The sequence below is a fragment of the Danio aesculapii genome, chromosome 7 (genome assembly GCF_903798145.1).
Source record: "Danio aesculapii chromosome 7, fDanAes4.1, whole genome shotgun sequence".
Taxonomy (NCBI): domain Eukaryota; kingdom Metazoa; phylum Chordata; class Actinopteri; order Cypriniformes; family Danionidae; genus Danio; species Danio aesculapii.
This window is the reverse complement of record NC_079441.1, coordinates 18,895,737-18,912,357: the sequence shown is the minus strand read 5'-3', so window position 1 is coordinate 18,912,357 and position 16,621 is coordinate 18,895,737. Positions and strand designations below refer to the sequence as shown.

Below are 16,621 nucleotides of genomic sequence, written 5' to 3'. Positions count from 1 at the left end.
CCAGGGACGGTTCGGAATCGGCAAGGGATGGAGCTTTCCAGCGGGTAGATGACGTGGGCTCTTGGATTGGGCACAGTCCTTACAGCCCTGAACATATTGCCTCACATCCCTTGCCATGTTTGGCCACCAGAATCGTTGGGATACTAGCGAGAGAGTATTGTTGATCCCTGGATGTCCAGTGCCTAGCGAGGTATGTAAGGAGTGGATCAGATCTACCCGGTGTTCAGGTGGTATGAACTGCCGATGAGGAGGGCATCCCGGCGGAGCAGGGGCTTCCGGAGTGGCAACGACTGGAGGAGCGTTCCAGGTGATCGGACAAATGGAGATGTGTTCGGGAAGAATCTTCGTTGGGAGTTCTTCATGATCGTGATGCTCGTGTAAACGAGAGAGAGAGCGTCTGCTCTTAGATTCTTGGGTCCTGGACGATAGGAAATGGAGAAATCAAAACGTGAGAAGAAAAGTGACCATCTGGCTTGACGTGGACATAGTCTCTTGGCCTCTTTGATATATTGGAGGTTTTTGTGATCTGTGATCACCTGGAACGGATGTTTGGCTCCCTCCAACCAGTGACGCCACTCCTCCAAGGCTAGCTTGATTGCTAGAAGCTCCCTGTCTCCTATGCTGTAATTCTGCTCCGCCGGGCTCAACTTCCGAGAGAAATAGGCACAGGGATGCAGTCGGGGCGGTGTATCATGATGTTGGGATAATACTGCCCCGACGCCGGTGGTGGATGCGTCCACTTCCACCACGAAAGGAAGATTTGGGTCAGGATGAGTCAGGAGTGGGGCCCTTGTGAACTCCTTCTTAAGAAGGCGGAAGGCTGCGGCTGCTTCTTTGGTCCACTCCAGTCCTTTGGGTTTACCCTTGAGGAGATTAGTGAGAGGTGATGTAATCCTGCTGTAGTCCTTGATAAACCGTCTATAAAAGTTAGCAAACCCAAGAAACCTCTGGAGCTCCTTAATGGAAGTGGGTTCTGACCAGGATAGAACAGCCTCAATTTTCTTCCCATCCATACGTATACCGGTTTGGTCAATGATGTATCCCAAGAAATGAATCGACTTCTGGTGGAATGAGCATTTCTCCGCTTTGAGGTAGAGGTGATGTTCTCTCAATGTGTGTAGGACCTCCGCAACGTGTTGGCGATGTTCGGCCTCACTCCGGGAGTAAATGAGGATGTCATCTATGTACACTATTACAAAGTGGTGAAGAAACTCCCGGAGGACTTCATGAATGAAGTTTTGGAATACGGAGGGGGCGTTGACCAGACCGTAAGGCATGACCTCATATTCATAGTGGCCAGTAGGGGTCACGAATGCTGTCTTCCATTGGTCCCCCTCACGTATTCTTATCAGATTATACGCGCTGCGGAGGTCCAATTTAGTGAAGACTTTAGCTTCTCGGAGCTGTTCCAAAGCGGCTGGTACCAGAGGAAGGGGATATCGGTATTTTACTGTACCGTTATTTAGGACCCTGTAGTCGATGCATGGACGCAGCCCTCCGTCCTTCTTGGCCACAAAGAAGAAGCTTGAGGCGGCTGGTGATTTTGAGTGACGTATGTACCCCTGACTCAGAGCCTCCCTTATGTAATCTTCCATTGCCTGATTCTCTGGAAGCGAGAGCGGGTAGATCCTACCTCTTGGCAACTGGGCATCTGGAACTAGGTCGATCGCGCAGTCCCATGGCCGATGCGGCGGTAGCTGGGAAGCTCTCTTGGGGCAGAAGACATCATGAAAGGAGCTGTACTCCTTAGGAATGTGGATAGACTGCTTCTCAGGAGGACTCTCGACCGATGTTGTAAACAAAGAAATGGGGTTCCGACCTTGAAGAGGGAGATTTGGAAAACAGGTAGGTGTACATCCAGATCCCCATTTCTTTATCTCTCCTGTGCCCCAAGAGATGATGGGATCGTGCTTCACCAGCCACGGGCGCCCTAGAATGATGTCCATATTTGCACCCTCCAGAACCAGAAATTGAATCCTCTCTTGATGTAACAACCCCACTTGAAGAAGGATGTCTTCGCATTGTCGATGGATACGGGTCGAAGATCGAGTGCACTGGGTTATCGGTTGTATCTGGTATATATGCGAGGACGCCTCAGTACGTAGGTGGAGTTGACGACAGAGGGATTGGGAGATGAAGTTCCCTGCTGACCCGGAGTCGATGAGGGCTGTGACAAGGAGAGAAATAGAGGCAGTAGTTATTTGTACGGTGGTAGTAAGTGGTTTACATTGTTCAATATTCGTACTGAATACACTCACTGAAGTCCGAATGGGACGAAGGGGACACTCCATACGGGTGTGTCCACTGACACCGCAGTATAGACACAGACCCCGGGTCAGCCTCCTCTGTCGTTCCGCTGATGTCAGTCTTCCAGACTCTATGATCATGGGTTCTGGTTCTGGAGAGGCTGTTGACTCAGGCGATTGGAGGAGTGCAGACGAGGGGGTGATGGTGTCCTGTTGATAGGAACGGAGACGATCGGAACATCGGAGAGAATGTTGGATGAATCTCTCCAGACCCATAGTATCATCTAATGTGGCCAGCTGGATTCGGAGAGTGGGTTCCAAGCCGAGCCGGTACGTGGTCAACAACGATCTCTCATTCCATCCACTTGCAGCTGCTAGAGTGCGAAACCGGAGAGCATATTCCTGTGTAGATAGAGTACCTTGCTTTAGATGATACAGCTGCTCTCCAGCGGCTACTTCCCCATCAGAACGTCCAAACACCTCTTTGAAATACTCCGTGAAGGTAGTGATGGAATTCATGACCGGCCCGGCTTGGTTCCAGATCGTCTCAGCCCATTTAAGTGCAGGCCCAGAGAGTAGTGATACGATGTAGGCGATCTTTGACTTATCTGTGGGATATAGAGAAGGTTGCATTTCGAATATGAGGGAACATTGTAACAGAAAACCATTGCACTCCCCCGCTCCGCCTGAGTAGGGCGCTGGTCGGGCCATGGGACTGGAAGGAAGGGCCGAAGAAGAAACTGTGGAGGCGGAAGTGCTCGGTGCTGGTGGTGCGTTGGAAAGTGGAGCTGGTGGCTGTAGAATCCGCTTCAACTGGTCCACCAGCTCTTGAAAGTGATCGGGGGTGCTCATGTTGTCGTCGTTATGGGTCCGGGCTTCTGTTATGAAGCGGACAGGAGACAGAGGTAAGGAAACGTTAGGGTGTTTATTAAATGACAACAAGGAGCACATGAAGGATAGCCAGGAGGATCAGGAATGATGTTGGGGTCTTTTCCTCCGTGGCTGGGTAACAGGAATACACGAGGATGGACAGCACACACCAGATACAGCTGACAGAGGATGACACAGACTTGGAAGGACTGGAAGACAGGACGATTCGGGTGGACCAGGAAGACTAGGAGGAATACAAAGAGAACAGGTAAGTAAAGCGTTTGTTTTAGCTGAGGATGACTACGCTGAGTGGTCGCTCAGTTGTCCGCTTTCGTCGAGACGAGCCCGGACAATGAGCGACTGGAGTGCTGTGCTTTTATCTGGTGCTCGTGAATGTGATGCAGCTGTGTGCTCATTAGAAGTCAGGTGATGGTGATCTTCGTGAGTGGGGATCGTGAGAGCCTGACCAATCCGTGACAACGATACTTTACCAGCTTAAGTATCACAATACATCGTAGTATTGTTATACTGTAATTCATAACTCAAATTATAAAGAAAATTGTCAGAAATACTATATTTTACATGTTATAAAAGGTCTTGAATTTAATTCATAATTCCCTTTTTATTGTAAAAAGTATTATTTGCACGTCACTTCACCTAAAATTTATTCATTTTTTTGTTTACTTTTTAGATAACTGACCAACAAAAAATACATTAAAATAAAGATACAAATGATACCAAATGAAATTTGGTACAAAAATAGCATTTTTCCAAAAGAAAATAGGCTATATGGGGTGATAAAAATTCTTTTCTTGTTTTCTGTAGATTTTTTGGGTTTTTTCACCTAGTGTTTTTCAGTCTTATCAGGTTACAATCCAGAGTAATTCAAAATTTTACTTTGAGTAGTTCTTTTTAAGAGATTGTCTCTTAATTTGAATTGTCTCTTCTATTAAAATAAAGTGGTTTATTGTTGCACAAACATGTGAGCATTTTAGTGACTTTTCCACGTCCAAAATTATCTATTGTAGATAGACAGTTAATGACAATACTACCGTTTACATACTACAGCGGCACCACCAGTATTTTGGAGCCATAGTATCGCAATGCTACCACATTACCGGTAAACCGTGCAACCCTAATTCACACCCAAGAAATGTTCACCGGTGAGGAGCCGAGTGAACGTGCAAACTCTGCCCCTGATATTAGATGGCACTTAATGACAAACAGAAATACCCTGGTACACAAGGTGGCGCTGGGTGGGTTTTAAACCTCCTCTGTTAAAGCACAGTACACACAAACACCTGATCAAAGGTTTGCAGGAAACAGTAAGAAGCCATGAAAGAAATGAAATCAAATGAAACTCACCATCAAATCGTATTTGGCTACACCGAGTGCCACCAAGACATGTTTTACTGTAACTTCAATAGCTCAAACCACATGAACAAAGGTTTTTTTTAACATGGTGCATCAAAAAAAAAAAGGCTGAGGTACTTTTTAAAGAAATTACACTTTTACTCCTGTTTTTGTTAGTGGTGCCTCCGATGTCAATGGTGCCAGCAAAAACCATCCCAGTGTGCACCTGAAATAAAAAATAAATACATTTTTCCCTCCGATTTTTCTTAAAGATAGATAAAAAAAGATACAAAGATAGATAAGTAAAAAATAGATATACACTACCATTCAAAAAATCGGACGTTGTGATTGGATAACTAGACTAACCGGTTTTAAACACTGTTTTTTTTGTTCTAAAGCAAAACAGTCAAAGTGTATCACCATAATTATGTCCCAAAACTGTCTCACTCAATTGCACTCCTAAACATCATCCACTTCTGAATGCAAGATAACATGACAGTGTTTGTTATTGTGTTTGGCTTTTGTGCTCTGAGGTGCAAGTCATTTATTTTGCAGCAAAATAGGTGTCCTCGGTTGCAGCGACTTTCTTTTTTTTTATTGATGCTTTTGCCAGTTTCCCTGAGAAGCGGTGTGATTGTTCTGTTGAACAAATGAGATGGAAAGGACAGTTTCTTCATGAATGTTGGATGTGATTTTCTAACTTTCCACTTATGTTTAATTTGCAGCATTGGATGAAGACATCTGAAAAGCAGAAGTCTTGTGGTCCAATTTCCTCATTTAATTTTATTGATATCTGTGGAAAATAAACGGTAGATATTAAAAAGGCCTCATTTGTGTTTGTGTGTCCAGATAGAGGAGATTGAGAGAGAAATCATTAAGCAGGAAGAGAATGTGGATCCTGATTATTGGGAGAAACTCTTGAGGCATCACTACGAGCAGCAGCAGGAGGATCTGGCCCGCAATCTCGGCAAAGGAAAGAGAGTTCGCAAACAGGTCAACTACAATGATGCCGCTCAAGAGGACCAAGGTACAGACGAACATAAAATGACCTCGCTGTGTCACACCACACCTGATTTTACCACTTAAACATATTCCTAGACCTAATGAAATATTCACTGAGAACACGGTCATAAGACATATAGCAGGTATGCACTCATAAATGACTTTTGCTACTTGTTCAAACTACTTACAGTGCATCCGGAAAGTATTCATAGCGCTTCACTTTTTCCACATTTTTTATATTACAGCCTTATTAACTTTCAGAGCAGCTGAAGTTTTTCTGTAACCTTCCTCAGCCTTGTGCCTCAAGACAATCGGAGATCCACAGACAATTCCTTTGTCTTCATGCTTGGTTTGTGCTTTGACATGCACTGTCAACCCTGGTACCTTATCTAGACAGGTGTATGCCTTTTCAAATCATGTCCAGTCAACTGAATTTACCACAGGTGAACTCCAATTAAGCTGCTGAAACATCTCAAGAATGATCAGTGGAAACAGAATGTACCTGAGCTCAATTTAGAGCTTCACGGCAAAAAGGCTGTGAATACTTCTGTACATGTCATTTTTCAGGTTTTTTATTTTTCATAAATTTGCAACAATTTCAACAAATCTTTTTTCACATTGTCATTATGGGGTATTTTGTGTAGAATTTTGAGCAAATAAATGAATTTAATCCATTTTGGAAAAAGGCTGTAACATAAAATGTGGAAAAAGTGAAGCGTTATGAATACGTTCAGGATACACTGTATTTAAAATGAGCTGAAACAACACAATTCTTGAATATTTTTTGGGACAACTTAATTGTTTTATGTTCAATCCACTCAATTTTTTAAAAGCAGTTAATTTAATTGATTTGGTTAACTTAATCGATTTGTGTTGGGACAACTTGAAGCAATTGTGTGGAACCCAACATTTTTTACAGTGTACACTGAAAAAATTACATTTGTTGTTTGTTGAAATTACTTATTTAAAATGAGCTGATACAAAAAAATTATTCAGTTTTTCGGGGGACAACGTAATTGTTTTATGTTCAATGAACTTAAATTTGAGAACTTAATTCCTTTCTGTTTGCCCAAAAAAGATTAATTGTGTGGAACCCAGCATTTTTTACACATGCAGTGTTGGGAGTAACGCATTACAAGTATTGCATAATACGTAATAATATTACTTTTCTAAGTAACGAGTAAAGTAACACAACTTTTAAAAAATAAGTAATAACATTTGAGTTGTTTTTTTGAAAATGTAATGCAAGTTACTTTTTAGTTTAATCAATTAGCTTTTAAAAAATTAATTGCTGAATTAAAATTAAAGTAGCCTCAACAAATCACACTGTCAATGAGAGAATGTGTTCATTATTTTAAATGCATCGAAGAAAAAGAACAGGGGATTGTCTCAATGCACATTGATTTAACTTAAAACAAATGTACAAAAGTGTATAGCTCTGGGGTCAGGAAGTTCTCACATAACATTAGCCTAAAATATCATTTTTTAATATGTTTTTTTAAAGGTAAATGTAGGTGTAGGTTATACAGTATGTTGTTAATTGCAGTTAGCTCCTCTATTAAAAAATAAAAAGAACAAGTTCTGAATGGGATCAAGCCTCAGCTAGATAATAAAAAAATATCGCAAAACTAACCTAAAAGTACATAACGCATTGCTTACCATAAAAAGTAACTCAACTAGTTATTTTTTTGGGATGTAACTCAATATTGTAATGAATTACTTTCAAAAGTAACTTTCCCAAAACACTGGTAACATCGGTAGAGGTCTTTTTTTAAAGGTAAACTGTTTTATTAAAAAAAGAAAGTAATAACACACTAATAATAATAATAATAATACATTTCATTTATAATGCGCTTTTCTAAGACCCAAAGCGCTACAACAACAGAGAAATCAAACATGCAATAAAACACAATACATAAAAGTTCTAAAATATAAACAGAATAATCAAGAATGTAAAAATGCAGTCTTAAAAAGATGAGTTTTAGCATCTTCTTAAAACTAGCTAGTGTGGAAGCATTTCTTACAGAATAAGGGAGAGCATTCCATAACCTAGAAGGCTCTCTCCCCCATTGATTTTAGTCTACAGGGTGGCTGTTGAAGGGTGAGAGTATCAGCAGACCGCAGGGAACGAGAAGGTGATTTTGAGAGACAGTGTCACAGATATAGGAAGGAGCGGTACCATGTAGAGCTTTATATCCAAGTGTGACTGTTTTAAAAATGATACGGGACTGAACTGAGAGCCAATGCAAGCTATAAAGCACACCAGTAATGTGCTGCCGTGGTGGAGTGCGTGTGAGAATGCGTGCTGCTGAATATACTGTAGCCGTTTGATTAATTTAGCAGGTAAACCAACAAAGAGTGCATTACAGTAGTCAATCCTGGAAGTGACAAATGCATGAATGAGTCTGGTTGAGTGAGGTAAGACCTCATTTTTGCAATGTTTCTCAGATGATGAAAAGCAGATTTTGTAATGCTCTTGATGTGTAAGTCTAGTGATAGATGAGTGTCAAAAATCACACCAAGGTTACGGGCTTTGGTAGATGGACAGAAGACAGCATTATCCAGATTCAACTTAAACTCGCTATCTTTGAGAGTGGCTGCTGGTGTGCCAATAAGGAGTACGTCTGTTTTACAGCAATTTAATTTTAGAAAATTTTGATGCATCCATATTTTAATTTCCCGCACACACTCTGAGAGAATTGAGGCAGTAACAGATACATTGGATTTTGAGCTGATATAAATTTGGGTATCACCAGCATAAAAGTAGTATCCCAGTCCATATTTGCTGATGATATGCCCCAACGGAAGCATATAAATGCTAAAAAGTATGGGACCTAAGACCGACCCTTGAGGGCCACCATGGCACACCCGTTCAATATCAGATTGATTATTTCCCATGACCACTACTTGTATACGATCCAAAAAATAAGATTTAAACCAGTTAAGCACAGTGCCAATGATACCAAGCCATTTCTCTAGCCTATTTAACAATATAGAGGGACATACTGTGACACTACAGCCTGTCGCCATCATGCAAACATAAAACGTTTTTATTAAATGTAAAAGACATTCTGCATGACGAAACCACCTAAAACACTACATTATGGCTGTTCATAAAGCACACACACTTTATAAACACAAACACACCGGTGCATCTCAATAAATTACAATGTCATGGAAAATTTGATTTATTTTACTAATTCAATTCCAAAAGCGAATTTCACACAGATTGATACATTTCAAGTGTTTATTTTTTTAATATTTATTATAGATTATAAATTCAATATTTTATAGTATATTTATGATTGATTTGTAAAGCATTTCGTCAGCGTAAGTTGAATTTAAATGGGCTCTATAAACAAAATGGTAACACTTTATAATAAAGTTGTATTAGTTAATGCTAGTCATGCATTTACTAACATGAACAAACACAATAAACAAACACATTTATTACATTATTTGTTCATGTTAGTTAACGTTAGTTGTTCATTGTTAGTTTATGTTAGCTAACAGTGCATTAACTAATGTTAACAAGCATGAATTTGGATGTTAACAATGCATTAGTTAATGTTGAACTATGAATAATAAATAATAATATAAATACAAGTATTGTTCATTATTATAATAGTGGGTAGCAGGTTTGCCTCACAGCAAGAAGGTCACTGGTTCGAGCCTCGGCTGGGTCAGTTGGCATTTCTGTGTGGAGTTTGCATGTTCTCCCCCGTGTTCGCTTGGGTTTCCAAAGACATGGTACAGGTGAATTGGGTATGCTAAAATTGACCATACTGTATGAGTGTGTGAATGAGTGTGTATGGATGTTTCCCAGTGATGGGTTGTGGCTGGAAGGGCATCCACTGTGTAAAACATATGCTGGATAATTGGCGGTTCATTCCGCTTTGGTGACCCCAGATTAATAAAGGGACTAAGCCGAAAAGAAAATGAATGAATGAATACATTAACTAATGAAACCTTATTGTAAAGTGTGACCAATAAAATGTACTTACTCTAATTCAAAAACACAAACAATGTTTATAATAAAACATAAGTTTCTAATTCATCTATAAAAACTTAAAGTATCACCTCACTCTGCAGTGTTACTTATCTGTTTCGTTTTGTTTTCTTCTCAACAATGCACTTTTGTCAGGTGCAACTTATTTTCTGGAAAGAAAATGTGGTGTTTGGTATTTTGCATTTTTTCTTTGATCACAGCCACGCTCATACTCCATGAACTGTGTAAAACCTGGATGATTACATTCTCCAGCCTGAATGAGAACGATCCTTTGTGCTTTAATGGAAAAACATCTGACCGTCAGTATAAAAGCAGTCACATGATCTTCCTCAAATTCACTCATTTGATTAGTGACCTGGAAAGAGTCTGAATCTGAAATATTTGTCATGTTTGTCAGATACTGTGGATCGCAGATTTTCAGTGTGGTCTCAGACATTTGGACCCCAGCGTGTTTTTAATTACTCCAATCCTCCTGCCTTTTATTACAATAGAGCCGTGTTTACGCTTGTCATAGAAATGCAGCATATTATCTCGTTTAAATCTCTAAAATTACATCTTGTAGCAGTTACAGTCTCGGCATGTGGTTTACTACTTTACTTTTTGATTGAGTGGGAGAGAAAGACTATATCCCACACGCTGCTCTTTTGGTCAGGTTAGCCCAGCCGCATGCAGCTGACTCAAAAACGGCTACATCCACAACACCCAGGGGATGCCGAAGTGTGGCAACTTTTCATTTATGTGTCAGAAAGAGCAAAACAAAATGGTTGGGAAGAAGACAAATAACAGAAATGAAAAAGGAGGCTTTCGCTAGAACGAAGCAATATGGAATTTATGGTTTTGTGACTGTGCTTACGGCTACATAATTACAGTGATAACTAAGATAAACTGAGTACATACTGTATACTTTTCTCTGTGTATCCAAGCAGCCTGACTCGCATGGTTGTAATATTGTGGCACACCCTCTGCCAGTGTTGAGGAAAGTTACTTTTGAAAGTAATGCCTTACAATATTGAGTTACTTCCCAAAAATGTAACTAGTTGCGTTACTTAGTTACTTTTTATGGTAAGTAATGGGTTACTTTACTTTTGCATTACTTTTTCTTACCTGGCTGAGGCTTTATCTTTTTCAGAATTTGCAGGGTTTGTTTTTAAATAGAGGAGCACTGCAATTAACAACACACTGAATAACCTTTATATACATTTTAAAAAACACATCAAAAATAATAATGTAGGATAATGTTATCTCTTAAGAACTTCCTGAACACACAGCTATACCAGAGTGGCTGCGGGGTCTTAAAAAGTCTTAAAATGTCTTAAATGCCAAAAACTAAATTTTAGACCTTAAAAAGTCTTAAATTCATTGAAATATTGTCTTGTAGGTCTTAAATCATTTTAAATGGGCCTTAATTCGCCTTTGTTTATGCAAAGCTACCCGGTCGATTCAACACACATCCAATCATGGACAACTCTATTTATAACTAATATTATGACAGTGTGTTGTGCATACATTTAGTTTATCAAAGTTTAAATGTACGTGATGTTGAAAAAAAATAAAGGTCTGCTTGTTTTGACAAATGCAGATCTTTTAAAATAATAAGTAATCATTTTAATTTTCTTTTTTTTTTTTAAGTAATTAAAATATGTTGCTAAGAAATAACTAATTTGAATTAGTTTTTTTGATGGGGCAAGTAATTTTTTTTATTGCTGGGCTTTTACAAAAAAAGCCTTAGCGTTAAGCCCTATATAAGTCGAAAGTTTTATTCTTGATGGTCTTAAAAAGTCTTGAATTTGACTTGTTGAAACATGCAGAAATGTATACATTCCGTATATACAGATTATCGAAAGTTTAAAGCAATGTGTTTGCTACCTATGCACTTTTTGTCTTATTAGTAAAATCATTGTTCATTGAGACTATCCCCCTTTTTTTCTTCTTCAACTCATTCAAAATAAATATAATAATATTTCCATCGCAGAAATGTAAGGCTCCTAACTCAAATATTATTACTTATTTTTTTTGAAATTAGAAAAGTAATATTATTATTAGGGCTGGACGATATGGCAAAAATGCACTTTGATAATTATTTTCCATATTGAACGATAACAATTAGGTATGCTCTGATCGATGGGTCAGAGATCTGTATCGCTTGATAATCACATTTTATGACTCGATCGGTGCTCATTTATCTGGCCGATCACATGAACTAATCGTAAGTTTAAGTTTACGGGTTTACAAGCAGAGGAAGATGCATTTTAACTTCTTATGCATCCAAACTTCCAATGCACTCCAAACTTTTTCTTCATTGAGGCATGTTAAATTATTCTTCCATCATTTGCAATGTTTCCAAATTGCATTGTCAAATTGCATTGTCAAATTGCATTTCTTGCCTAATTTGTTATCTGCTTAATCTATTATTTTCTGTAAATCTGCTTCTGACCATGACGTGTCCACACTAAATGGTTATAAGAGACGGTTTAAGAGATTATATGCAACATCCTTCTTTTTTTCTTTTAGGAAAGGAGAAAGCTCCACTTAAGTATGATGCTTATTCTTTATGTTTTGTTATGTTCATGTTAAAGTTAAAGTTATATAAACGTTGAAGCATCAGAATCGGCACCCGGTATCGGGCGATCACCATGACGAGGAATCGGTACTCGGTATTGGCTCCAGAAATCCTGATCAGAGCATTCCTAAAAACAATATATATTTTGATATAAGTTGTTAAAGCTTCCAGATTTAAAAGAGTACCCCAACAATGACTGAAGCCACAAAAATTAGAGGGTCCATTAAATGGCAAAAACTTTTTCGACCAATAAATTTTCGGTGGCCAAAAATTCGGTACATCTCAATATTATCAACACACTGTTAGATTCCTATTGCTGCACATTTCTGCTTTGTGATTGGCTCTTTTATCACGATTTGATATAATATCGTTTATCGGCCCAGTCCTCATTATTATGTAAATCGCTTTACTTGTAATTCATTTACCCTAACACTGCCCTCTGCTGAATTTATTACATATGCACAGAGAACTGTCAAATGGGATTTTTTAAAAATATATGCTCCTCTAATTGACTTTTGTGGGTTTTCATTTTAGTTTCAGCAGCCCTGTGTTTTCCTGTATGGCTAAATCATTGTGTTTGACAGCAGGATTTGGACAGAATGTGTGTTGATGGTTAGATAAGTAGAGATACAGAACATTTCGTATCAAAAGAGCCAAATCTGAAATGATCACATCTGTCTTGCTTTCCACTGTTGGAGAGAGTCGCCAAACTGATGTATATGGTTTAGGTTGGGCTTCATTTCGAGGATTCTGGTGCAGGGAAATGATCTGACCACTGCGCTGTGGTTTGCATCGAGAGTTCATTACTGACAGAGCTCTTTTGTCTGTTCTGTTACAGAGTGGCATGCTGACATTTCAGATAACCAATCAGAATACTCTGTGGGCTCGGAGGAGGAAGATGAAGACTTTGATGAAAGGCCCGAGGGTGAGGAGCAAGCATACACACTCTGCCTTCCTATTTACCAATTGTTCATAATAATAATAAAAAATACTAATAAACATAACAAAGTAAAAGGCTTCAACTAATAATTCAGAATTTGATTTGCTTTGATTTATGGTTTCTTTTTAAGTGGTTGATAAAAAGGCTAAAATATCTCATGACTTTATTGAAAAAACAACTCAAGCCAAATCTAGAGATGAATCTTAGCTTTGTGGTGACTTTTACACATCCAAGCTCCGCTCACAAAGGAACAATTTTAGTAATAGTAACTACTGTACTCCACCATTAAAAGTGCAGGCTAAAGGGGTTCAGATTAACATGCCGAATGAACAAACAGTGCCAACTTTGCCAACTAATTTGACACCCAGAGTCTTCACAGCAAAACATCTAAACATCTAACTAATGAAGCTCAAGAAACGCCTGGGCGAAACAGATCAAAACTGACCTCAAACACCAACTTGGACTACCGTACTTGATGCCAAACACAAAGCCCTCAAGGTGCAGAACTGGAAAACTATTGTACAAAAATAAACACAATTGGCTCAAAGCTCATCCAAACGCTGATGTTGCAATACTCCATACTTTCAGACTTTAATTAAGGCATTATTTGGTAGGTTTGTGTTCCTTTTGGTTTTTTACATGTAAACATGTGCCTTAGAAGTATTTGTGTCTGTGTTTATCTTATATCTATAGGTCTTTAGGTTCAGTCTTGAAAATGGAACCAGTAACAAATTTTGTCAGTTGTTGGTTGCAGCATATTCTCATTCTGAAAATGTAGCCCTATATACATTTCTGGAGATCACGAATTTTGTAGCCAGAAGTTTGTATAGCTGTATTTCGTCTGGAAAACAACAAATTCCTTTTCTTGCTTACCAGCTGACCGCTTACCTCCATATAGACGCTTTACTGCTGTTACTAGTTTGTCCGGTAGCTCACCATGTCAACAGACTTGAGATGCAGAGGGGAATTTACCCTGACGACGGGTTCCAGAAAATGGGTAAGACAAAAACAGAAGCCAAAAAATAAAATAAACAAATAAATAGCAGGGTGGAATGTGGCAAAATCTAAAAAACGTAGTAAAATTTAGGCGAGGGCTTTTCTTTTTCTGGATTGCTTTTTCTGAATCGGTTGGGTTTTGGAAAGTGGGTGGGCGCTGGTCAGCCGGTGCTTTTCAAAACATTATTGGTTGGGTTAGGGAAGGAGGAGGGTGGGTCAGTCATCGCTCGGTCAGTCAGTCGACAACAGCCTCTGGGGGATTTACGTGAGAACAGCATGGCGCGAATAGCTCTCGCGAGAGAAGATCTCAATAAGCGTACACAGCAGCCTCTGCTGGATTTGTGAAAACAAAAACTGCAAAAAACTGTACCTCCTGGTACATATTTGGCGCTCTCTAGAAATATATATAGTGGTACATTTTCAGAATGAGCCTGGGTTGGTTCTTTTGGTCCAAACTAAATTATCATAGATACTTTAATGAACTGCTCAGCCACACCAGAGTTTTTTTTAAAAGTGCCATGAAATTAAAAGAAAAAAATGTAGATGTTAGTTTCAGTCTGTTAATTTTAAGGATATCTATAAGCTAGTGTGTTCCAAAACAGTGACAATATTCACATTTAGACAATAGCCCCTTTCACACATACAGATCTTTCTGGAAAATTACCGTCAGTTTTCCGGAAAGGTCTGTACAGTATGTGTGAACAGGCCCTTTTTGAAAATAAGCCGTTGTTTGTTTACCTTCAAGCTCTGCTTCCTTCAGTTTCTTGACACGTGTGCAGGTGAAGCAGCCGGTGAGCACCAGCACACACACATCTTGACATGCAAGTGTTCCTCCATATGTTTTCATCGAAGTTGTTCACAATACTTATCCATCCACAGGATTTGTAATGTAGTCAAATCTTTACAAATACAATCGCAGCCATTTAGAGCTCATTTTTGATTAATGAAGTCAGAATTTACCAATATTTTGTAATGGATGTGTGAATGTTCTTTTCCGGAAAAATTCCTTTTTTTTTTTTATTTACCAGTAAAGTCGTTCCGGATATTTTCTGGGTATTTACCGATATCACTGAATGAAAGAGGCTAATATAAAACTGATATAAACATTTAAAGATTGCAGTTGATCACTTCTCTCTAAATGGATCAACTATTTTTTTCACGTCACCTCATGCTTCAGTTTCTCATCAAATCTTGACCAATCAAAGGCTCTCTAGTATCTGACATGAGTCTTACTTTCAGATACTTTACAGATACTTTCAGTTGAGATCAAATACACAGTAAAAAAACGCACATTTCAAAGCACTTTACGGGGTCTTTAATCAATTCAAACTACCACAAGTTTACCAGCTAGATCAGCACCAGTAGCCTTTACAACTAAAAGAGACCAAGAAAACCTTGACAAAGCATTTTAAGACTGACCTCAAAAACCAGCTTAGTCTACTTGATGCCAAACTCATAACCTTCGAATGCCAAAACTGGAAAATTATTATACAAATGTTCATGCACCAGCAGCACCCACAGTAATGTACTGGCGCTGGGAACAAACCTCATCCAAACTGTGATGAAGTGATTCTCCTACCCTACTCATCTTTTGACAATTTTTACAATTTATTTAAAACATAATTTGGTCAATTTGTGCTCTTTTGGTACGTTTGGTTCATTATTGGGGCGCCTTGCGGCTTTGTCAGGTTTTGCTATTCTTCTGGAGGCACATTCGCAGTTTATGTATTGCAGCTGTTCAGGATAATGTATCCTTCCTGTGCTGTAACCCTGTTTCCTGATGCTGGCTCAGTGAGATGGACATGTTGAACTGATCTCTTGGCTGACTCTCCTCTCCCCTCGTCCAGGTCGCAGACAGTCACGCAGGCAGCTCCGAAATGAGAAGGACAAACCACTGCCACCGCTGTTGGCCAGAGTTGGCGGCAACATAGAGGTATTGCTGATTTGTTTTTGTCCGGCTTCACTTCTGTTTATTTGTTTGTTTTGGCACTACTATTGTAAATCAATGTTGCAAAAACATGTCAGCGTGCTTAGTGTAAAATCAACACCAGCTTACTGGTCACAGTTTAATGTGATTAATAGTGCATTTTCCCAGTGTTTGCTTATCTAGAGGCCAGTATATACAGCATCTCTGGATACGTGCCTCTCATAATTAAATTGACTGACACACAGCTGGAGATAGCAGGGCTGCATTTTTCCGCTTTTCAGAAGTGCCCAGTAACATTTCATATTGTCAGTAAAATCAGGTCTGTTTTTCATATAAGAGCTGATTAGATTTAAATCATTTACATAAAATTGTCATCAAATGCTTTTCATATTTTCCAGAATATAAACATTCTTTTATCATCTGATACATGCTGAAATCAGAAATCTCCTTTATACATTTCATAAGCTCTTCAAGAAAATAAAAAGAGTATACACTCTTTTTCACTGATTCAGCATTTGAGCATTTACAGTTTGTCTCCACAACTGCAGACATAGTGAGCTATGTGTTTTTCCAATTATGAATGTCAATGGTTACAGGTATCCAGTTTTCTTCAAAATGTCTTCTTTTGAGAACAAAAACAAGACAAACAGGTTTGAAGCAAGTGAAGTTTAAGTAAATGACAAGATAGTTCACCCAAAACCTAAAATATTCTCTTTAA

General features: G+C 38.9%; 1 protein-coding gene across 3 annotated transcripts in view; it reads left to right on the top strand.

Annotated features, from left to right (window-relative positions):
• The window catches only part of chd3 (chromodomain helicase DNA binding protein 3), a 114,534-nt gene that overhangs the window by 48,725 nt on the left and 49,188 nt on the right, over window positions 1-16,621 (top strand). For all 3 annotated transcript variants that reach the window (XM_056461216.1, XM_056461215.1, XM_056461217.1), the window contains exons 25-27: window positions 5,319-5,496; window positions 12,879-12,965; window positions 15,824-15,909. In XM_056461216.1, coding sequence (XP_056317191.1) covers window positions 5,319-5,496; window positions 12,879-12,965; window positions 15,824-15,909 — 351 coding nt within the window. The remainder of the gene's footprint in view (window positions 1-5,318; window positions 5,497-12,878; window positions 12,966-15,823; window positions 15,910-16,621) is intronic.